The 24,111-nt window shown below is 36.9% G+C and overlaps 1 protein-coding gene across 4 annotated transcripts in view; it reads right to left on the minus strand.

The window, feature by feature from the left end:
• Positions 1 to 2,443: 2,443 nt before the first annotated feature.
• STX17 (syntaxin 17) overlaps positions 2,444 to 24,111 on the minus strand; it is a 36,354-nt gene continuing 14,686 nt past the window's right edge. For 3 of the 4 annotated variants that reach the window (XM_045579957.1, XM_045579959.1, XM_036433211.2), the window contains exons 4-8: positions 17,417 to 17,642; positions 10,688 to 10,803; positions 10,551 to 10,601; positions 3,980 to 4,066; positions 2,444 to 3,465 (exon numbers count right to left, since the gene is read on the minus strand). In XM_045579957.1, coding sequence (XP_045435913.1) covers positions 3,226 to 3,465; positions 3,980 to 4,066; positions 10,551 to 10,601; positions 10,688 to 10,803; positions 17,417 to 17,642 — 720 coding nt within the window. In that variant the 3' untranslated portion in view covers positions 2,444 to 3,225. The remainder of the gene's footprint in view (positions 3,466 to 3,979; positions 4,067 to 10,550; positions 10,602 to 10,687; positions 10,804 to 17,416; positions 17,643 to 24,111) is intronic. The other variant, XR_004987097.2, reaches the window with a different exon arrangement.

Below are 24,111 nucleotides of genomic sequence, written 5' to 3' on the forward strand. Positions count from 1 at the left end.
AAAAAGTTGGCTATTAAGATCTATTATTGGAAAATTAGATACAAGTTCTAAATAACTTTAAATAAAACTTTCTTTAAAGGACTATAACGTTGCCTAATCATGAAGACTTTTAGAGTAATAGTCCAATCCTGATAACTAAAAATCAAAGGCCTGTATGAGCACACACACTGATGTCTCACACTGGCTCAATAAAAATGAGAGCCCATACCAAAATGTGAGCTTTAATTATGGACCTCTCCTTCAGGTCCTGCTATAAAACCAGCCCGACAGTGTAATAACTCTCTGGTTGTGTTAAGGTCATGGGCTTCAAAGCATGGAGTGGGAATAATATGCCGTGATGAAGACTGGGCATTGTTGAAGGGGATAATAAAAATTATAGAATTTAATGATACAGCTGAATCTTGATGTAACTATCTTAAATTTGTAATCTTAGCTGATCAGGCTAGACTGACCATTATTAGTATCACATGTGGAACTGAAGGTTAGGAATCTTATTGTAGACAGGCACACCAAGTAATTCTGATCCTCATTCTGGTTTGAATGACTTGTGTTAAAGGGACATAGATCAGAAAATTTAAAGAGTGGATCTGAAAAGTAATTATCCTAGCCTTACAGGTATCAATATCAAATACTGGATCAGAATCTGACACTTATTCAAAGTATTATATTAAAGTAACAAGTCAACAGGCAGCAATATAGTACTTGATACTGTATTGTTATTTAAAGACAATAAGAAATGGTGCTTCCTCTCTTTGGAATTTACTGGTGAGAAGAGTCAAAAAGTATGAAAGAGAAAGTCTCTTTAGAGACAGAAATAAAAGGTAGCAATCAATAAAAGTTGTTAAGAGTAAGATCAGCAAGAGAGAAAAGATAAACCATTCCACTGCTGATAACTGGCTCCTGAGCAGAGAAAGCTCAGATCTTTTGTGGTGTTGATACCCTTTCTTCTGTCCTCAGAAAAAGAGTACAGAGATAAGGAGCAATGGGTCAGACTGTTGGACCTCAAAGGGAGGGCGGGGATAAAAAGGAGAGATCAACCAAAGGACTTATGTGCACACATATGAGCCTAACCAGTGGTCAAGGACAATAGGGGGGGCTGGGGCATGAGTGGGGAGGGTTGGGGGTTTGGGATGGGGGTTGAGGACAAATATGTGATACCTTAATCAATAAAGAAATTTTAAAAAGGGGGTTTTATATTAAGGGGGGGGGGAGAAAAAGAAAAAAAGAGTAAGGCAAAAGGTGGTTCTTTGCTATTTCAAATGAGTTGGTGGAACAGAATGAGGCTGCCTGTAACCTTAAATTCCTTCTTTCTAAATTTAAAACCTTTTTGCTCTTTGATATAGACACTGGATTGAGCTGGGCCAAGCTAGCTGTCAATGTCAAGTGTTGGAATTAGCACCACAAATTCATCAGGACTGAGTGTTGGCACCAGGCTTTGTCCATCAACATGAATATGAGAAAAGGCAAGCAGAATGCCACTCTTGAGAAGAAATAGCAGCTGTGAAAGTGAAGGAAAGCACAGGAGAGAGGAAAGCCTGGGGAAAAGGATGGTAGTAAGAGATATGAGGTAGAAAGCTAGTTTTGAAAAGACACAGAGTTAGAAACACCCTCTGTGGCAGGTACATCAGCCACTTGGGATTGGAAAATGCTCCAGGAAATGATCTGGCATATTCCCTGCCTGCTTATTTTTTAGCTCAAATTCTAACCATGTTTGAAATATTTGGAGATCTCTTCCTTCCTGCCTCCCTCCCTCTCTTATCTAGAGATTATAGGAAAGGATGAATAAAATGGGAGACAATTTTTAAAAAGCAGATTAGGACTGGTTGGTGTGGCTCAGTGTTTGAGTGTCAACCTATGAACCAGGAGGTCACGGTTCTATTCCTGGTCAGGGCACATGCCTGGGTTATGGGCTTGATCCCCAGTGTGGGGCATGTAGGAAATAGCCGATCAATGAATCTCTTTCTTCATTGATGCTACTATATCTCCTTCTCCCTTTGACTCTGAATTCAATAAAAAACATATTTTTAAAAAGCAAATTATGAGGAAAGCCCTCGTTCTACATGGGTAGAATTCACCCCACAAGTCTAAGAACTTTCGAAAAGTGCAAGGGAAGGGAGGCAGAGGGCACTACTGCGAAGAGACAAACTGACAAACAGCTGAGAGCTGGCTTAATAACACCGTCTCCTCCCACCTGAGATTTCTGTCTTTATTTAAAGAGAGACAAAGGGAAGAGCTCCGAGAACCAGTACCACAGATTAAGATGTTTGAAAGAGAAGTTGGGCCTTTCTTTTCACTGTTAGTTTCCTTCATCAGAAAATATAGTGGACCTATAGGAAACTGCAATCGTTTCATCCAATGACTCCAAGTACTTCACCTGTGCCCTTGCCAGATCTGGATTTCCTATTTGATAAGAAAGGTTCCTGAACTCCCATTCTTTCCTTTACTAATAGACCTAAAAAATCTCCTACATTTAGAAGATAAAAAAAAACACATATTTATAATATGCTTAGTCTTGGGATCTCCAAATCAGGGTTAGGAAAGGAATTATTCTTTCATAACCCAACATGTCCACACATCACATGTCCTTATCAAAGTTATGGGTTCAGTTTTCACACTTCGAGGAAGAAAATCTGCTCCCTGGCAGTCTTCAAATTACCTGACAAATATTATACAGCCTCAGCCCAGGCCCCTCAATTCCATTAACATCCCAGCAAACAAAAAAATATATCCACTTATCACAGTCCAATCCCACTTGAGCATCTACAGCCACTGTCCTATATAATAAAAGGCTAATATGCAAATCGACCAAACTGTGGAACAACCAGTCGCTATGATGCACACTGACCACCAGGCGGCACACACTCAACGCAGGAGTTGCCCCCTTTGGTCAGTGTGCTCCCACAGGGGGAGTGCTGCTCAGCCAGAAGCCTTGAGCCAGGCTCACGGCTGGTGAGCACAGTGGTGGTGACGGGAGCCTCTTCCGCCCCTGTGGTAGCACTAAGGATGTCTGACTGATGGCAGGGACCAGGCCTAAGCCATCAGTTGGACATCCCCCAAGGGTTCCTGGACTGGGTGAGGGCACAGGCCAGACTGAGGGACCTCCCCTCCAAGTGCACAAATTTTGTGCACCGAGCCTCTGGCTTGATATAATCATGTTCCAAAAGCTGAGTGTCCAACAGCAACAAAGGTCCATTCGTTGGAGCCAATAATACTGAAGTTTGGTTTTTAACTGCATTTTTTGTCAGTTTGGCTGGGAAGATCTGGACAGCTGGAAATGAGCTTCTCAGTCATTTTCTGTTTTCTTCTTTGTATCAATTTTCCACCTGTGAAGCCCAACACCCCACCACCAAGTGCAGCTGCAATTCCTGCCACTTTGAAGCCTGCAAGGAGGCCAATCGGACCCCCTACGGCTCCTCCGAGGAGTGCACCTGCCACAGGCAGCATTGCCAGCTTGTATTTTGCAGCCTGTAAAAAAAAAAAAATTCAATTTAGAAATTGAGTTGAGAATATCTGCCTGTGGTGATGTGCATTTTCCTCTCATTACTCCTGCCAATGCCTCTTTAACTCTTGGTACATAATTAACCTTAGAGATTGTATTAGAGGGAAGGGGTAGAAAAAGTATTCCACAGGTACTACAATTGCTCCAGACCTCAGAATTTAGAGAAACAGGCTACACAGAGTGGACTGCTACAAATTGAATTTACTTGCAAAGCAATCAAACCACTAACTACCTCACTGGCTTATTTAAACATATAGTGTGGCCTATTCTCTCTGTGAAAAAAAATTTCTCTTCTAACAGAATGAAAGAGTAGAATATTACTACAGCCATTGATTTCTTGCACTACCTATGTGTCATTTCTTCCTTATTTCCTTAATTGCTGGTTCCCTCAAGATTAAAGAGAGTAGATCAATTGGGTTAATACTACAAATTCCTGGGAGCCAGAGTAACATTGATTTGTCAGCAGGAGCAGGATCTTACCTTCCCCAAGTTTCTGGTTCCCTCTTCAACATTCACAGCAGCACTGTTGACATGGTCCTCAATGCTGTCAATCTTCTCCTGCTGAGACTAGATGCAAAGGAATTATGAGTGAGCATTCCTGCTGGGGAGCAGCAGAGAGCCAATACACACTATTTTAATTCCTGTAATCAGGGCCCTGTGTACTGCATCCTGGCAGTCTTAATAGTGGTTCATTAATAGCATCTGATAAACTATGTCCAAAGTACAAATTCACTTGTGTGAAAAAAAAGAGGATGACTTACTTATTAGGTAATGAAAGGCTGGCACCTTTATAAGAAAAAGCATCTCACACTAAAATCATTCAAGCATACAAACATTCTCCAAATGAATCTATTTTCCAGGAGAAAAGAAAATCAAATAAGCACATGAGTTTGACAGGAAAAAAACAAAAACAAAATCAAACAAAACCCTCCCTAGCTTATCTCTTTAAAAATTCAGTTTAAAAACAGGCAAATAGGAGTAAAACTCCCTTGTCCCAATAAATACAAATTATTATGTTTTAGAAATAAGAATACAGTATGGTTTGATCTGCCATGAAATCTTTCTAATTCTGATCCGATAAGCAGTAAGGAGCAGAGAATGAATTTACTGTCCTATGTTTTATATTGTACCTTTATAATCTAATACATTTCAAAATCATGACAAGCTAAAATGTTTCTGATCAACTATATTAATAAATCATTCTACATAAAAGGACAGCACCTGCACTGACACAACAGAAATTGTGGCTCACGGAATCTCTGGGTAGAAGGGATGCTTAGATCATTGAGTGGGCTTTTTCCCTAAGATGTGTAAAACCCAATTACAACACTTCTGACAAGTGGTTACCGAACCTCTGCTCAGACAATAAAACTTCTTTAATGCTAGCTCCCCTCCCCCAACAACCCATAGAAGCATAAATGCCAGTTTAGACCCCTACCCTTGTTTCTCTTTAGGACAACCTCACATTTTCCATTCTTGCTTGAAAGTCTATGCTAGAATATAAATCACAGATGTAAAGTTCTATCATCTACCTCCATATCCTGATGAGTTGAAAATAGTCAGCATGTCCCCTTTTTCTCAGAACCCAAAAGAATTCCATCAAGATGGTAGAACCTGCCTGAGCCAACCACTGTGGCTCAATGGTTGAACATAGATCCATGAACCAGTAGATCATGCTTCGTTCCCAGCCAGGACACATGCCTAGGTTGGGGGCTCAATCCCCAGTAGGGGGCATGCAAGAGGCAGCCAATGGATGATTCTCATCACTGATATTTCTTTCTCTCCATCTCTCTTCCTCTCTCTGAAATTAATTTAAAAAAATATATATATTTATATATATATTATATATATATATATTTAAAAAAATATATATATATATATCTTATTGAATTTCTACAGAGAGGAAGGGAAAGAGATAGAGAGCTAGAAATGTCGATGAGAGAGAATCATCGACCAGCTGCATCCTGCACGCCCCCTACCAGGGATGTGCCCGCAACCAATGTACATGCCATTGACTGGAATCAAACCCGGGACCTTTCAGTCCGCAGGCCGACGCTCTATCCACTGAGCCAAACCGGTTTCGGCTAAAAATACATATATTTTTTAAAAGATGGCAGAACCTAGCAGAATTACTATCATTTCTAATACCTCAAGTGTTATATCAAGACCTTAGGGAAATATCTTTTAATGCTCCTTCCTAAAAGGTTGGATATTGAAGCTCTATGGCCTTTTTTTTTTTTTAAATAAAGTAAAATTCTAAAATAATTTTCTTTAAATTTTTCCCCCCCCCCACAAAAATACTTTGGAATAATTGGAGAAGGGATCTCAAGACAAAACAAAGCCTGAGATGACTGATTATTTGAACTGTAAGGCTCACTATCACTGCAATCACCAGTACTAAATGAGGCCTATATCACCTGGGGAGTAGACCACACCTCTAAGTACTTATTCACTGACATAAGGAAGCTTGCTTAAATATGGGCATGGAAATGAGGCAGAGAGCAGACCACCCCCTATCCTGGGATCAGTAGTCATTCCTCAGTTATATAGATCTGCCTTCTTCTTCCTCTATTTTGCTTGATTTGAATCCCAAACTTTGCCCATATCTTTAAACTCAGCTTCTTGGGTAAGGACTCAAAATGACAGAAAATTCAATTTAGGCAACTGGTGTCAAAGTGTTAATCACTGTCCACAGCATGACCAGCCAGACTCGGAGCCAAATTTGATCACTACCTGTCCATTGTGTATGTTGGGCAAAATCACACATACACAACCTTATATCAGTACAGAAACCCAAGCTCTTAACAACAACAGTGGCTCAGGAGCCTCCTCACCTATATCTACTAACCTCCTATATCTACTAATCTGCCTGTAGTGCCCACATTTGATAATCTTCAAACTCTTCCTGACATTATATACGTTGGTGGCTTGTGTATGTTCTCAGCATTCCTTTAACAATAAATTAAATCACTTATGAGAATAACTGTAGTGTTTCTAGAGTAATACACGGACATTTTCCTTTAAAAAAATTCAAAAGACTAAGAATATGTTTATGGATTTCATTTTAAGAAACATTGAGTTAGGTCCACATCTGCCTAGAAAAATAACAGAATCATAATCAGCAGTGAAGAAGAATGCAATTTGCACATTTGAAGTTAAATTTCAATACTAATAAAGAATTGTTTTTCTCTCTTTTAAAAAATATATTTGTGATTTTTAAAAAGAGAGGAAGGGAGAGGGAGAGAGAGAAACATCTATGTGGGAGGAAACATCCATTGGATACGTACAGTTGTGGTAGTAGAAGGGAAGGGGTGAGAAGTAATAGGCATTATTTAATTTACTCTTCCCATCAATTTACAAAGCTCATTATTGTCAAATAACATCCTGATGGTCACATAGGTAATAAATGGAGGAATATGATCTAATCCATAATACAGATTTTATACATCCAGAATAAAACTGGATTTAAAAATCCATAGTGGATAAGGCAAAATGTAGAGACAAAACTGGACCTATAGCTAGAGTGACCTGCTATTAAGCAACTGGGCCAGCATTTTTAAAATGCTGGGCACAATTTAACCATTTTTAAAAATATATATTTTATTGATTTTTTACAGAGAGGAAGAGAGAGGGACAGAGAGCCTGAAACATTGATGAGAGAGAATCAGCTGCCTCCTGCACACCCCCTACGGGGGATGTGCCCACAACCAAGGCACATGCCCTTGATTGGAATCAAACCCAGGACCTCCCATTCCGCAGGCCAACTCTCTATCCACTGAGCCAAACTGGTTTCAGCATAATTTAACCATTTTTAAGTATACGATTCAGTGGAATTAAGTACATTCACAATGTTGAGTAATTGTCATGATTATTCTATAGGTTCTTTTTTATATTATTCTCTATTCTTAGCTCAGTACAATGAACACAGAAAGTGCTCCATAAATAAATGGTTAACTTGCTTAGATACTATCATGTCCATGTGATGATAATGAGAGGATGTGGTCACTCTGATTATGTTCCCAAGTCATTTGTTGACTTAATGGAGCTTCTGTGAGTCCTTGACCATGTGGTCATGAGAACTCAGTCACCCTGGGAATAGTAATCAGGGTTTCTCCTTTGAGCTACAGCCTAATAACAATCTGTCCTTACACAGATTATTATAAATAGGACATTTGTATAGAGCTATGGCTATAGTCTAACTTTCCCTGCACAAACCTTCCTTAGATTAGGGATTAGGAACTGCTTAATAACCTAATAGTACTAATATATATAATAGTTAAATGGCCTAAAACCCTTCCTTTTCCTTTCATGTGTTGATCTCATTAGAAGGGAAATGTGTTTGTCTTGAATGAGAACTTTTTAAGATGTTTAATTTGTTTTTTAAATAAATTTTAAGTATAATCTACGTACATTAAACCTCATACATCTCATGTGTACATACCAATGACTTTTGACAAATGTATATATCTTTATAACCTGTCATACAGATCTTACAAGGTACATTAGATCAGAGATTATGCATTATAATTAAATAAATATTGATTCTAAAAACAACAAATATTTTGGGATTCTTGTATCATTCTTTTTTATATATAAATATGTTAATAGCTTGTACAGATATCTAATCCAGAAACTTTATTTTGCTTCTTCTGCACTTAGAGATATCAAAAAAAGGAAAATGCTTTAAAGATTTTGCTATATTTGCCATAGCTGGTTGCTCAGTGGTTATATTATATCATTTGCCTGCAAATTGAAGAGTTGTAGTTTCAATTCAAGGGCACATATCTCAGTTGTGGGCTCGACCCTCAGCCCCTATTGGGGTATCTGCCAAAGGCAACCAATCGATGTGTGAATCTCACACTGGTGTTTGTCTCTGTCTCTATTCCTCCCTTCCATTCGCTCTAAAAATCAATTAAAAAAATATCCTTGGGTGAGGATTAACCAAAAAAAAAAAAAAAAATGTTAAACAATATTCAATTTAAGCATTATATTTCAAGAAAAAAAATCCACATGTTAGAAAACAAGAAGAGAAAGGGTCTAGTACTGGTAAGCCTAGAAATTATATTTTAGTAATACATTAGAGAATCAAGGGTTTTTAAGAGAAGAAAACATGGTGAGGTGGGATAGTGTGAGGAAAGAGAAGGTGGTGCAGAGTTTACTTTACATGAGAAGAACTTCTAAGAGCCTCCAAATGGGATGGTTGAAGTATGATGTGTTCCTGCCTTGTAATTGTTCAAAAAGAGGCGAAAGACCATCTATTTGAGAAGTTGGGGCAAGAGTAGATTAGTTGACCTTTTATGTCCTTTTCAATTCCAATTCTGAGATTAGTTAATCTAGGAACCTCTTATAATTTAAAGCCAGGTGTCAAGGAAATCATAACTCAAAAATGTACAACCCAAATCATAGTTTGATCAAGAACGAAGAACTAAACCTAGCCAGAAGCATCAGCAGAAACAGGGTTGCTCCTGCAGGTACATCCATACATACACACACACATAACTCATACATCCAACCTTCCCACACACAATTCCTGGGAAGAAAAAGGAATTTAGAAAAATAGTAACCAAATCTATTCTATTTTCTCCACTAAATTTACTTTATGTTCTCTAATCTATGTTAACAGTTTCACTGGCTTCCTGATTAGGCAGAATAAAGCCTTAATGTTTCTTATCTTTGACTTTTCCATCTTCCTCTAATTTCTATCCCAGTTGTCCTTTATCCATGGGAAATATGTTGCAAGACCTACAGTAGATGCCTGAAACTACAGATAGTATTGAACCCTATATATACTGTTTTTTCCTACATACACACACATACTTCACAGCTTTGCTTTGGTATATACAAATTGCCAGCATCACTACTCTTGCACTTGGGGGTCATTATTAAGTAAAACAAGGGTTACTGGAACACAGGCATTGTCCTACCATGACATTCTAGCTGATAAGCCAAGATACTATTAAGTGACTAAGGGCAGGGAGCATATACAACATGGATACTATGGACAAAGGGATGTTTCATGTCTTGAGCTAAGACAGCGTAGGACAGTGCCAGATTTCATCATGCTACCCAGAACGATGTACAAAACTTATTATTTCTGGAATTTTCCATTTAACATTTTCAGACCACGGTAGACCACAGTAACTAAAACCATGGAAAGCAAAATTGTAGAAAGCAAAACCACAGGTAAGGGGTGTGGGGGAGTACTATACTTGCTTTGCCATTGCTCTTGGTGAAACTCTTGCGATTGTTTTCTAACCAGTCATCCTGCCTGGTTATATCCCCTCTCCAAGGCCATTCCTCACACTGTGGTCTTTCTGAAGCACAGATGGGATGGATCACAGCACTCTACCTGTTCAAAAATCTATACTGGCTCCTACATAGTAAAGTTCAAATTATTTGGTATGGCTTTCAATGCCATCTGAATCTCACCCTAACCATTCTTGCTTTGCTTGCCCATGGTACCTTATGTTTAGATTATACTGCAATACTTGTCACTCCTAAATTATACTGTACTCCATGTCTTTGTTCAGCTATTTTCAAATGTGCCTCTCACTCCACCTGTGGACACTTTCCTCTATTTTCAAGGCTCAAGCAAAGGCTACCTATCTTGTGAAGCTATCCTTAATGCTTCCACCTCACAAGCCCTTCCTCCCTCAAATGTTGCTTCTTAGAGCTTATATTACTTCTTGTCATATATTTTTGCATTTAACAATCATGCTTGAAATTTCAAGTTTGGAGATCCAAGCATATCTCTACCCACTGTAAATCCTTAAAGGCAGAGAACAAGCTTCATTTATTTCTATAGCCAACCTTATCAGACCCACAATGCCAAGGATATAATACAGTACCTTCTATGGCTCCATAAAAGTACTTAATAAATGTTTATTGAACTTATCTGGAATTTGACAACAATTAGACTCCTATCCATGACATAATAGCAGTCTTAAAAATTATAACTTCTATTAAAATTCTAGTCAAAGGTCTAATGACTGATAAAAGCCTTTTAGCTATTAATCTAACATCTCTGAACCAAAAATTGTCATATACTTACATTCACTAGGAGAGAGAATTCTGTGACCAGGTGGCTAAGTTCAATTAGGTCCTTAAAAGAAGAAAGAGAGAGGGGAGGTTATTTACTTTTATGCCTCACAGTTACAAAAAAATAATAAAGTAAAAAAATTAACATACCGCTTCTAAGGTTTCCCATGATTCTGCAGCATTTTGATCTCGAGGAATTTCAGGCAATGCATATATCTGAGTCATACTCTGAGAATCAGCTTCAGCTTCAGTAGTGTGAAATGCTCCTGGATAAACATAGCCTCATGTTTAGTGTTTATCTGCTTTGCTAAAAAGGCAACAACATTAATCGACTCCAAAAACAATTGTCATGTAAAATGCTTAATAATTAAATTCAGGCTGAAAGCAAATTGATTATTCTATAAAAACAGATTTATCTATAGGCAGATTGTTCCCAGGTTAACAAATATTTTTTTTATTTATTCTACAAAGTCATCTTAAAATAAAAAAATGCTATAACTACTATCTACCACTCTGAATAACTAGGGCTAGATGTGAAAGCACCTCCAAAGGAAAACTATTCTATTTGGCCAATGTTCCATGAAAAGATATCCAGATTTAACATTTTCATTGCTAAATTATTAACCTTTTTCTTTGGTTATTTTAATAATCAACATCAGATCCTTAAGCTGTTAGAAGTAGAGAAGTGATGTGTTTTTAGCAATGAAATCAGTCATTTTTGGTAACAAATTTGTCATAAAAACTAACACCTATTACTAAATGTATATTTTTGTATTTATTAATACCCTATTTCTCTTCAGAGTCATTTTCTGACCCATCCCTCCATTGCTTCTAATTCTTTTCTGAGTTTTAAGAAGTCATCAACACACTATGGTTTTCCTCATTAAACACTGTTATGATGATGAATTAATTTACATTCCAAACTCCATCTTCAAATCTTTATTTCCCTGTATTAGTTTTACCAATTGTTCATTCATTAAACATATATTTATACAATGCCTACTATATTACCAATCAGCGTGATAAGATGCTGGGTACACAATGGTAAACCATAAAATAGTTCCAAGGAGTCAATATAGTATGCTGGTTAAGGGTATAGGCCTCATCAGAAAGACCTGGGTAAGTATCCTTGTTTGGCTATTCACTAGCTCTTTTACTTGGGAAGGTATTTCATCTTTTAAACTTATTTTCCTAGTTTATAAAATAAGATGATACTTTGCATGGTGCCTGGCTTACATATCAAGTATAAGTGGTTAGCAGTTACTATATTACTGCCATTGCTGCTGCTACTATTATTAATGGAGCTTATCATATATGTGATAAAGACATGTTAACAGGCAAACTCAGTATAGTCTCATAAGAACTGTGATATGGGTAAGTATTGAATGCTATATGAGCACAGAGTTAGTTAACTAGATCTGTGGAGAAGAGAGTTGTCCAAGAAAGTTCTGGAGCTAAAGCCTGAGGATGAACAGAAATTCTATAACTGAACTGGGGCAAGAGTGAAGGCAGAAACAGAGTATTCAGGTCAAAGAGAATAATATGTGCATAGGTTTGGGGACTGAAAGGAGTTCAGTATAGCTGAAGCATATTCTATGACAAAAGAAAAGAAAAGGTTGAGGTTGGAAATCAAGAGTGACATTACTCGTGGCATTGTAAATTATGTTCAAGAGTTTTGTCCTCATAAGATCAATATAAAACTATTAAAAGGATCAGAAGACTATTGGTAAGATGCAAGGTGTCATATCAGATTTCAGATTTAGAAAGGGTATAGCTGTGGTATAAATAATAGATTAAGGACGGATTTGAAAGGTAAAAAAAATTAGAAAGTGAAACACAAGTTGGAAGGCTTTTCAATATATCTGATGTAAAACGATGATGATCTAATCTGGGATTGTGGCAGTGGAAATGTAAAGAAGAAATCTGAAAGTCTTCTTTCCTTTTATTCTCCATACTTCAAGCTTAAAACAATACCTACCACTTTAATATTTTCTGAGCACTCATGTATTGTGTTGGGTACTAGGGATAAAAAAGTAATACAAAATAGTTGCTCTCAAGGAAAGTATATTCTAGAAAAGTTAGACATAAAAAGAAACAATTCTAAAAATAGTAAGAGTTCATGAATATCTAAGTAAATAGATACAGATACACATAGGCTGTGTGGGTGTTCCAGGCTGGGGTGGCATGTGACCCAGCTAGCGTGGTGTACAGTGTATGGGACAGCTTCCTAAAAAAAATGATCTTACTAACCAAAGAAGATAATATAAATGTAGGTAGAGAAGCTAGCATGAAAAAGGCCTCAAAGAGGAAATAATATAGTTTAACATAAAATCAGCAATTTAGTCTTGCCAAAGCATAAAGTAAAAGCCATAAAGTTACAAGAATAAGATATTATAGATGGTTTTAAGGGGCCTTATAATCCAGTTAAAGACTTTGGACTATCTGATACACAATGGAGAGCTACTGAAGGGTTGTAAGCAGGGAGATGATAGTAACATATGACACCTGATCTAATCCTAAAAGTATAATTATTATAACACTAAGTCCAACTTCTCTCTCAATTTCTTTTTCCATTCTAGCCTATGACAATGGTATTTTATACAATAGCATTACTAATTTACTTTCATAATTCAGGAAAGCTTTACACACACACACCGATTTAAATTGTTTAGGAAGGGCAGAAACATCAATGTGAGAGAGACACATAGATTGGTTGCCTCCCACAGGTGCCCTGGGATTGTACCTGCAACCAAGGTACATGCCCTCATCCGGAATGGAACCCAGGACCCTTCAGTATTAGCTAACACTCTCTCTAGGGTTGATGATATTCTTTTATTTTTATTATAAGAATATATATATATTTAGCCGAAACCGGTTTGGCTCAGTGGTAGAGCGTCGGTCTGCAGACTGAAAGGTCCCAGGTTCGATTCCAGTCAAGGGCATGTACATTGGTTGCGGGCACATCCCCGGTAGGGGGTGTGAAAGAGGCAGCTAGTCGATGTTTCTCTCTCATCGGCGTTTCTAGCTCTCTATCCCTCTCTCCTCCTCTCTTTAAAAAAATCAATAATATATACATTTAGAGGGAAAGGGAGAGGGAGAGCGATATCTCTCATCATCTCAACATCAATGATGAGAGATAATCATTGATCAGCAGCCTCCTGCACGCCCCCTACTGGGGATCAAGCCTGTACCCAGGCATATGCCCTTGACGGGAATTGAATCTGGGACCCTTTAGTCCACAGGCCGATGCTCTATCCCCTGACCCAAACCAGCTTGGGCTGATGGTATTCTTTTAATTTTGAATCTTAACTTACCTGAATATATTTCCTTATCTTAAAGGAAGAGCAAAAACATGAGATACAGAGTAAATTTTACATTACAAAATTATGGCATCCTGTAATATTTTAAAAACTCTCTATAATCTTTACAAATGCTTAAGAGTTATTTATCTCATGTCCTAATATCACACAAAGACACTTTCATTTTAATTTCAATCAAAATAAATGAAATACTCCAAGACCTTCTTCCACTTAATATGCCTATTATAAGAAGAACTCCAACTTCTTTAGTAACTTCATTACTAACAAACAAAATGTAAAGCATAACTTCATAAACATAACACCCACTCTAAATATTTTTTAAAGCATTATCTTTGTACTATAGAGAGGATTCAAATAAATTATGCCAGGATATATAACAAAATGAGGAGAAATTATCATATATAAATTATTTATCTAAACAATTAAAGATTGGGAAATATTTGACATTGTAGGCAAACATTAAAGATTTCCCTCAGCAAAAAATAAAAATGTTTAAGTCGCCGAAACCGGTTTGGCTCAGTGGTAGAGCGTCGGTCTGCGGACTGAAAGGTCCCGGGTTCGATTCCGGTCAAGGGTATGTACCTTGGTTGCGGGCACATCCCCGGTAGGGGGTGTGCAAGAGGCAGCTGGTTGATGTTTCTTTCTCATCGACGTTTCTAGCTCTCTATCTCTCTCTCCCTTCCTCTCTGTAAAATATCAACAAAATATATTTTTAAAAAAATGTTTAAGTCATTTACATATCACTTGAAACCAAACTGCATATGCATCTTATGTTCAAATGAAGTCTAGAACAAAGAAATCTGTTCTCTTCCATGGAAAATTCTGTTGTAAACTTACAAGGCAGAACATCATTAATCAATTCAAGGCATGACAAGTAATTAAGAAAGGAAACCCTTTAATTTCTACAACTTCCGTAATTTATTTATTCCAGCTTGTATTAAAAATCTGTACTTCAGTGGTCACCCACTGACTAAACTTTTACAAAGTGCTATAGACAGAAGGAAGGAAAACACTGAAACAGATTATAGCTACAGGAAAGAAGGCTAAAGAACTATTATTCTGTGCACATAAGTCAAAATTGCTGTTGTTTTATATGACATATTAATCTCAGCTAGTTCTATCTACATGCAAACAATTGCAAGTGTAAAGGGCACAAAATATATCACTCACCACTGTTTTTAAAACTCGTTCTAAAATCGTATTTTTGGCTATAAACTCAAGATAGATTTAGTTGAAGTGAGAAATAAGCTTAATATATAGACATAAGACTTTCCCTTTCTCTGTCTAAACATCCATTCATTCACTCATTTATTCATACTCATTCTGTCCTCACCACAATGCACCCCCCCCTCCATATTTCAGGAAAAGTCAGTGATTCTACTATAAATTACAATATATAAAAAAAATTTCCACTAGCTCTTTGGTCTCAGCTGCAGAAACGAGGGGACGAAAGGAATGTCATTGTTCAGCAAGCGCACAAAACGCACACGCGCTGTGCCACTGTGCCTGAAAGAACTACCACCTATAGAAGTCTACCTGGGCAAGTGCAGCTGCCCCGCCAAGCGGAACAGGAAGTATAACTGGAGTGTCAAAGCTGGTGGAATGACAAAACATTACTGGAACTGGTTGCATGAGGCACCTAAAAATTGTATACCATGGATTCCATAAAGGAACAACACCTAAACACAAGAGGGCAGTTACTGCAGCATCCAGTTCATTATAAGGATTTCAAAGGTTGGTCGTGAAACAGATATTCTGGTTTAAAAATATTTTTTTCCCCACTAAACTTTACTACACTAGGAAAAATGTCATTATGAATCTATATTAATTCAAAAGTATTTCCTGATTTCTTTTTCACTTTCTGACAGTTTAAGATTACTGAAAATAATTTACTGATCATCTATATAAACCTAACTATCAAAATAAAATGACTTCTAAATCATGGCTTAACCTAGCTGCAAAGGAAATTAAAACCAATTGAAAACACATCTTCTGAATAATATACAAAAACCATTTACATGTTTCACAAAATGGTTCAGTACATGTATATACCTGTGATAAAATCTAAAATTTCATCAAATTCAATATGCTGGTCTGAAGTTAACGTAAGTTTTAAGATTGGATTATTTTCTTTTGTGAATATTTGTTTAAAATGTAATACAATTCTGTTCCTATTGCGCTGGTGAAGTTGTGTGCTGGATGGGGAGAAAGAAAGACAAGATGGAGAGAAGCAATGATCCACTCTGTATGACTTGGAACACCTTTCCAAATACAATTCAAATCTGTTGGTGGGAAGCAATGTGCTAAAAATGAAACTAGACACACAAGTGAGACAGAAGGGAGTTTCTCAGATCTAGCAAGATTGGCAGAGAAGACTTACTTTAAAAACTCTCAGAAGCTGGACAAAAGAAACAGAAAAATCATCCCAGATTTCTTTCATTCTCCAGAGAACATAAAACGCCCTATTCTACTTGTTATTTCTATCTGTAAATGAAAAACTATTTTTGTATTCTGATCTCGCTCACGGAAATGTGGCAACATTACTCCAAATATCTCTGCTGATGTTTCCAACCAATTTACTTAGAATCAGATTGAATTTTTAAAGGAAAAAGTATTTTAAGGCCCTTCACTTTATGCAAATCAAACTTTTTTTTTTTCCTGTATAGACTGTCACTACTATATTGAGTATATAAAGCAAAAATAAGAAAAAGCCAGAGAACACTGGATAAAAACATGCAGAATGACAGAAAAAAATTCTATAGCTAAAAGAAGACTAGACATGGAGTGGAACAAATCCAATCCCACTACTAAAGCTTTACGTAAATTAGTACTTTCTTTTCATAATCTTGTCCTCCCATTCTCTCAATTTTTTAAATAATATTTCTGGAGTTGAGGCAACTTAGAAGAAACTCTCATATTTGATGAAAAACTCAGGCACTTGGTGAGACAGTTATTTGAACTGCTTAATGTTGGCAATGGTGCAATATGACCCAGACCATTCAGAATTTGAAATTCTAACACTGTTTTAGGTCTAACTTAGGTATTTGATTTTATAAAGGGAATGACTGTCTTAATCAAATTCGAATTGGTTGCAGAGATGTAATTTTGTAGTTTCTCCAAGTGTTCAAGTGAGTAGAGATCTTAGGCCAATATGGTATTCCATGAATTGAGAAGTTTGAGGATCAAGAGAGTTTTGCAGGAGCTCCAGTGGCGCAATCGGTTAACACGCGGTATTTATAAGAGAGTTGGAAAACAAACTTTATCTGTTATTTCTTTCCCCTCATCCTCTGGCCTGCCTTAATCTTTTTCATTTCCTCTGTATACATGCTTTTCAAATTTTGCCAATTTTTTTTTAATACTAGTCAGTTTGGAGAAAGTTTGTTGTCAATACAACAAAATAGCATACATATCAAATCACATATATATCAATATATGTGTAATTCCATCTATTGAAAAAAATCCGAATTATTAATCAGTATACCTGGTATTATCTGCAATATCTATACAAAGAGGTGAATTAACTGCATCACTATGATCAAGAATAAGACTAGTACATTACCACCAACAGTCATAGATCTGGTCAAAGAAGGCTGTAATAAAGTTTCTTCATCATTAAATTGTTTCTCAAGTTCTTCTACAGATTCCTGACGGAGCTGGAGAAATTCTGCTGCCGCTGCTGCTGCTGCTTCTTTAACAGGATCTATCATTCTCCTCAGAAGTATTAGGTCATCTTTCCGGACTTTCAAACAAAGCTTCTCCATTTCTCGGATATTGGAGCGAAGTTGCTAAAAAAGAAAAAAGTATCATTAAAGCCACCATATATCTTAGTATAAAATGTCTTTATTTTCAGAGATAATTTGTGATAATGATTATGAATGAAAATGACTGCAATAGAAAGTATGCATAACATTGCTATGCTTCATGTCTCTGTACAAAACCAACTTCTTTTGAAACTCATATCCTCATACTTTGAATTTATTTAGTGTTTTTCCTTTATTAAATATGATTATTACAAGGGAACAAATGCTCTTCATAATATATCAAACACTGCAGAAACATATCAAGAAAAATTTGGTGATTTCTCCGCTTCACCAATTCCACTACCTCTCTTAATCCATATTTCTCTTCATTCATCCAAACACGGATAGACAGAATCCTTTTTTTTTTTTTTTACAAGAAATGAATTTTATTTATTTATTATGCACAATCTTACATAATAATAGACAAACATGTAAAATTGACCATACCTCCGCTATGCCCACAGCCAATCAGGAGTATGCAAATTAACCCAACAAAGATGGCAGGTTAATTTGCATATGAAGGCACGGAGCAGCCAGGAGGGGCAGGACGCCTGCTATGAGGGGCAGGAGGGTGGTGGAGGGAGCTACAGGAGCAGTGCTAGAGCCAGGAGGGAGGACTTGCAGGCTCCCAGATGGCCAGGAGCAAAGTCAGGGGAAGAAAGGCCTATTCTTGCATGAATATCATGCAGTGGGCTTCTAGTAATCTATAATTTGTCATTCCACATCCCAACTTAATATCATCACAGATATCCTTCCTAGTCAATGGTTGTACCACATTCCATAGTATGGATGGAATGTAATTTATTCAAATATCCTCCAGTGGTCGTCATTCATGTTTCCAATTTAAATTATTACTAATTATGAAACAAATATTCTTTATATTTTATTTTGAATATAAAGCCTAATACACTAAAATTATATATATATATATATATATATATATATATATATATATATTAGTATGATGGTAAATACTATATACTATATTTCATAAAAATGATTCCCCAAAGTGAAAGTACACAGTCAAGGGATAATGTGCATTTTTGTTTCAATAGCTATTATCATCAGCTTTTTTCCTGAACAGCTATAACAATTCATACTACTACTAAAATATGAGTACCCATTTCCCCAGTACTACATGTTATCTCATTGTTTTTTACTTTACATTTCTGAGTGAAATTGCTGAATTTTGTCCAAATGATTCTCCCTTCTTTCAAAACCATCTATTGGCATAATCATAAATTTTCCTCTAATGTGCTAATATAATGAATCATGAACAAGAGTCATAAACAGACCCATCTTTATATTTCTGAAATAAAGTCCCGCCTGGTATGTACATGTGTATGTAATCTTTTTTTAAAAAAATTAAATTCTTTATTGTTGAAAGTATTACATGCTTCCTTTTTTCTCCCACTGACTTCTCCCTGACTAATGCTACCCCTCAACCATTGCCACCTCCCTCCCACCCCCCAGCAGATGCCCTCATCTCCTACTGTCTGTGTCCACTGGTTATGCATGCATACAAGTCCTTTGGTTGGGTTGATCTCTTAACTCCCATTCCACCCTCCCCTTTCTTCCCTCTGAGGTTTGACCATCTGTTCAATGCGTCTATGTCTCTGTATCTGTTTTTGTTCATCAGTTTATGTTGTTCATTATATTCCATAAATGAGTGAGATCATGTGGTATTTATCTTGCTCTGACTGGCTTATTTTGCTTAGCATAATGCTCGCCAGTTCCATCCATGCTGTTGCAAATGGTAAGAATTCCTTCTTTTTTACTGAAGCACAGTATTCCATTGTGTAGATGTACCAGTTTTTTAATCTACTCATCTGGAATTATTTTTAATAGTAATCAGGTGGATAGAAAGTGCACTTAATACCTATATAAGTAGGTCCTCTTTAGATATTTGTTGAGGAAATGAGTGAAGCTTTTTTTCTCCTTTGATTTTTTATTCATTTGGTGGTTCAGTTATTATTATTTAATATGTTTTTTATTGATTTGGGAGAGAGAGAAACATTGATTGGCTGCCTCCTGCACAATCCCCACTGGGAATGAAGTCCATAACTTGGGCATGTGCCCTGACTGGGAATCAAACCAGCAACCTTTTAGTGGATGGGTTAATGCTCAACCACTGAGCAACACTGGCTGGGCTTGGTTATTATTTTTTAAGCTATGTATATTCTTATATATTCCTTTTGAAACTAAGTAAAAAGTTCAAAATTTGTTTCTACTGTAATAATTCACTGACCTGGCTTTTACAGAAACTTAATTAGGCTAGTCTCCCATAGCAATGAAAGTACACAGAATTTGTTGAGAACACAGATTTTGTTGAGAACACAGATTTCTGTTCACCTTTGAAAATTATCTGATTCAGTAGATTTCAGACCACATTTAGAAAGGTATTGCTATACAGATTCCAAGTTTGCGTAAATACAAAAAAAATCAGCCATGAACTTACAAACTTATCATAGCATGACTTATCATAGCATGCCTTACACAACTACATTGGATTCTTAAAATGCCACTTATCAGATTATCTTTTTTAGTAGTGTCAGAAGTTCACTTTTTAGAAACTCTCTTAGAAAAGATCCTATCGCAATATAATTTCTGCTATATTATCATACAACTATTTTTTTTCAATTTGACTCACTTCCCTAAAGTATCACTTTTTCTAGTATTTATTTTTATAACTATTATGAATTCCAAGCTAGCATGATTGTTTTCTCTTATGGGTTTCCTTCCCACTTCACTATTTTATGGTTGTATGTCAGAACTAATTCCAAAAGAGTTAATTCTTTTATTAGTTTTTGTTGTTGTTAATCCTCACCGAGGATATTTTTTCCATTAATTTTTAGAGAAAGTGGAAGGGAGGGAAAGAAGGAGGGTAATAGAAAGGGAAGGGAGAGAGAGAAGCGTTGATGTGAGAGAGGCATTAATTGGTAGCTTCCTGCTGTACCCTGACCAGGCCAGGGAACAAACTTGCAACAGAGGAACAACAGGAACATGTCCTGGACCTGGAATCAAATCCATGACCCTCCAGTGCATGGACTCATGCTCTAACCACTGAGAAACACTGGCCAGGGCTCATTACTTTTTAAAAAACTAATGTAAAATGCAATGTTTCACATGCCAGGGACTTATATTATGGTTTCCTAGGGAAGAATTCTAGCTAGTTCCTTGACAGTTGGAGATCTCTGTTGTTGGACCACTGATTTGTCACTGTAGAAAATAATAAAGTATTCACTAATTTACCATGTTTATTCTATCAAACTGATATATACTTCCAGAAAGAAACCACACAGCCAAAAGATGGTGGTGTGTTGGAGACAATACTGTTTCAAGATATGAGAACTGAGCTCTAATCCTAATTTTGCCACTGTGTTCATCTGGATGCCAATTTACTTATTGTAAAATCATGGAGTTGGATTGAATGAGCACATAGCTTTCTTAAGGTTCTATGATTTTTACATATTAATGATTGTATTAATCTACAGTCCAATTATCTTTAGGTTTTCTAGCTCACGTTGGAATATAATAGTAAGAGTATACATAAGGTTAAAGGAAGTAGAGTCATGGCAGATAGAGGCACAAAATTTTTATTCACCCAATCTTATAAGATGTTTTAGGTTGTAGCTAAACTATTATTTCCAATATTAGCTTTAATTTTACTAGGATAAAATGGATACTTTATATTGTATTAAGGTACCATATAGATATGGACTATGTTTATAGTTTAACTAGAGGCCCAGTGCATGAAATTCATGCACGGATGTGTGTGTCCTTCAGCCCAGCCTGCGCCCTCTCCAATCTGGGATCCCTCAGTGGGATGGGGCCTAAACAGGCAGTCAGACATCCCTCTCACAATCCAGGACTGCTGGCTTTCAACTGCTCACCTGCCTGCCTGCCTGATTGCCCCTAACTGCTTCTGCCTACCAGCCTGATCATCCCCAAACCGTTCCCCTGCCAGCCTGATCCACACCTAACTGCTCCCTTGCTGGCTCAATTGCTCCAGACTACAATCCCCTACCAGCCTGCTCACCCCTAACTGCCCTCCCCTACAGGCCTGGTCACCTCCAACTGCCGTCCCCTGCAGGCCTGGTCCTCCTAACTGCCCTCTCCTGCAGGTCTGGTCCCTCACAACTGCCCTTCCCTGCTGACCTGATCACCCACAACTGCCCTCCCCTGCCAGCCATTTTGTGACAGACATTTTTTACCATATGGGGGCGGCCATCTTATGTTGGAGTGATGGTCAATTTGCATATTAGCTCTTTATTATATAGGATGTAATGACTGCTGGATTTGTAAGAATACTTGGATTTTGCTGAAACCGGTTTGGCTCAGCGGTAGAGCCTTGGTCTGCGTACTGAAAAGTCCCAGGTTTGATTCCGGTCAAGGGCATGTAAGTTGGTTGCAAGCACATCCCCAGTAGAGGGTGTGCAAGAGGCAGCTGGTCGATGTTTCTCTCTCATCGACGTTTCTAGCTCTCTATCTCTCTCCCTTCCTCTCTGTAAGAAATCAATAAAAAAAAAAAAAAAAAAAAAAAAAAAAGAATACTTGGATTTTAATCCCAACTTTGCTTCTATATAATGAAGTAAATTTTGAACTACTTTTTTAAATTTTTCTATATGTAATAATGTGGAATGTAATAATATGGAACATAACACCTCAGAGTATGCACTTGAGAAATTAAAAAAATTAATACTTTTTTCCTGTCTACTACGTAGAATTTGCATTAGTATTTTTGAAAATACATTAGGGGAAAAGAATTTAAATATTGTATGAATAGAGATCTATACTTTTTATTTTTAAATATATATTTTTATTGATTTCAGAGAAGAAGGGAGAGGAAGAGAGAGGTAGAAACATCAATGACGAGAGGGAATCATTGATTGGCTGCCTCCTGCACGTTGGACTGAGCCTGCAATCTAGGCATGTACCCTTGACCAGAATCAAACCTGGCCGAAACCGGTTTGGCTCAATGGATAGAGCGTAGGCTTGGGGACTGAAGGGACCCGGGTTCGATTCTGGTCAAGGGCATGTACCTTGGTTGCGGGCATATCCCCAGTAGGGGGTGTGCAAGAGGCAGCTGATCGATGACTCTCTCTCATCGATGTTTCTAACTCTCTATCAGCTCTCTATCTCTCTCCCTTCCTCTCTGTACAAAATCAATAAAATATATTTAAAAACAAAACAAAACAAAAAAAACCTTGGACCCTTCTGTGCACAAGCCAACACTCTAGCCACTGAACCAAACTGGCTAGGACAAGATCTATAATTTTTAAAATCTTCGTACTGAGATCATTCTTAAAATTTAATTCTATTTACTTGTCAAAGAATAGTTGATTTTTATGGTTTTCAATGTATAAACCATTGGAAAGGTGGAAAGCTCCCAATTTTATGAAGTTAGCACACCTTAAACCTATTAAAGTGAGTTTAAACCTAGTAAAAGTAGTATAGACACACACTGTTCACATATGCATACTTAAATTTACATTTGCTAAAATTCTAATTAAAATATTAGCAAATTGAATTTAACAGTATATTAAAAGATTACACACAGCTTTATTGGATGTCATATTGGCAAATATTATGAAACTACCAATTTGTACTTCTTAATTTCTTCACCTTTTCCACCCATTTCCCCAAACCCCTGTCTTTTGGCAACCATCAGTCTGTTCTCTGTATGTCTGTCTGTTTCCTTTAAAAAAAAAAAAAAATGGATTTACTGGGGTGACATTAGTTAATAAATCAGGTGTATAATTCTATAATACATCATTTGTATATTGTATTGTGTTCTCCAACCCAAGTCAAGTCTCCTTTCATTACCATTTATTCCCCCTTTACCTTCTTCTAACTCCTCCCACCCCAATTTCCCTCTGTATAAGTCTGTTTCAAATGTGTTTGTTCATTTATTTTGTTTTTTATATTCTACATTAAGTGAAATCATATGGTATTTGTCTTCTTCTGAGTGATTTATTTCTCTTAGCATAATACCCTCTGGGTCCATCCATACTGTCACAAATGGTAAGATTTTGTTATTTTTTTTTAAAATATATTTTATTGATTTTTCACACAGAGGAAGAGAGAGGGATAGAGAGCTAGAAACATCAATCAGCTGCCTCTTGCACAGCCCCCACCGGGGATGTGCCCGCAACCAAAGTACATGCCCTTGACCGGAATCGAACCCGGGACCCTTCAGTCCGCAGGCCGATGCTCTATCCACTGAGCCAAACCAGTCCCGGCAGATTTTGTTATTTTTTATGGCTGAGTAATAAAGTGGTGTATATATGCACCACTTCTTTTTTATCCATTTGTCTATTGATGAGCACCTTTGTTGCTTCCATATCTTGGCTATTGTAAATAATGTTATAATGAATATAGGGGTGCATATATTCTTTCAAATCAATGTTGTGGGTCATAAGGCAGATCCATTTTTAATTTTTTGAGGATCCTC

This window comes from Pipistrellus kuhlii, unplaced genomic scaffold (assembly GCF_014108245.1).
Source record: "Pipistrellus kuhlii isolate mPipKuh1 unplaced genomic scaffold, mPipKuh1.p scaffold_m20_p_12, whole genome shotgun sequence".
Lineage (NCBI taxonomy): Eukaryota > Metazoa > Chordata > Mammalia > Chiroptera > Vespertilionidae > Pipistrellus > Pipistrellus kuhlii.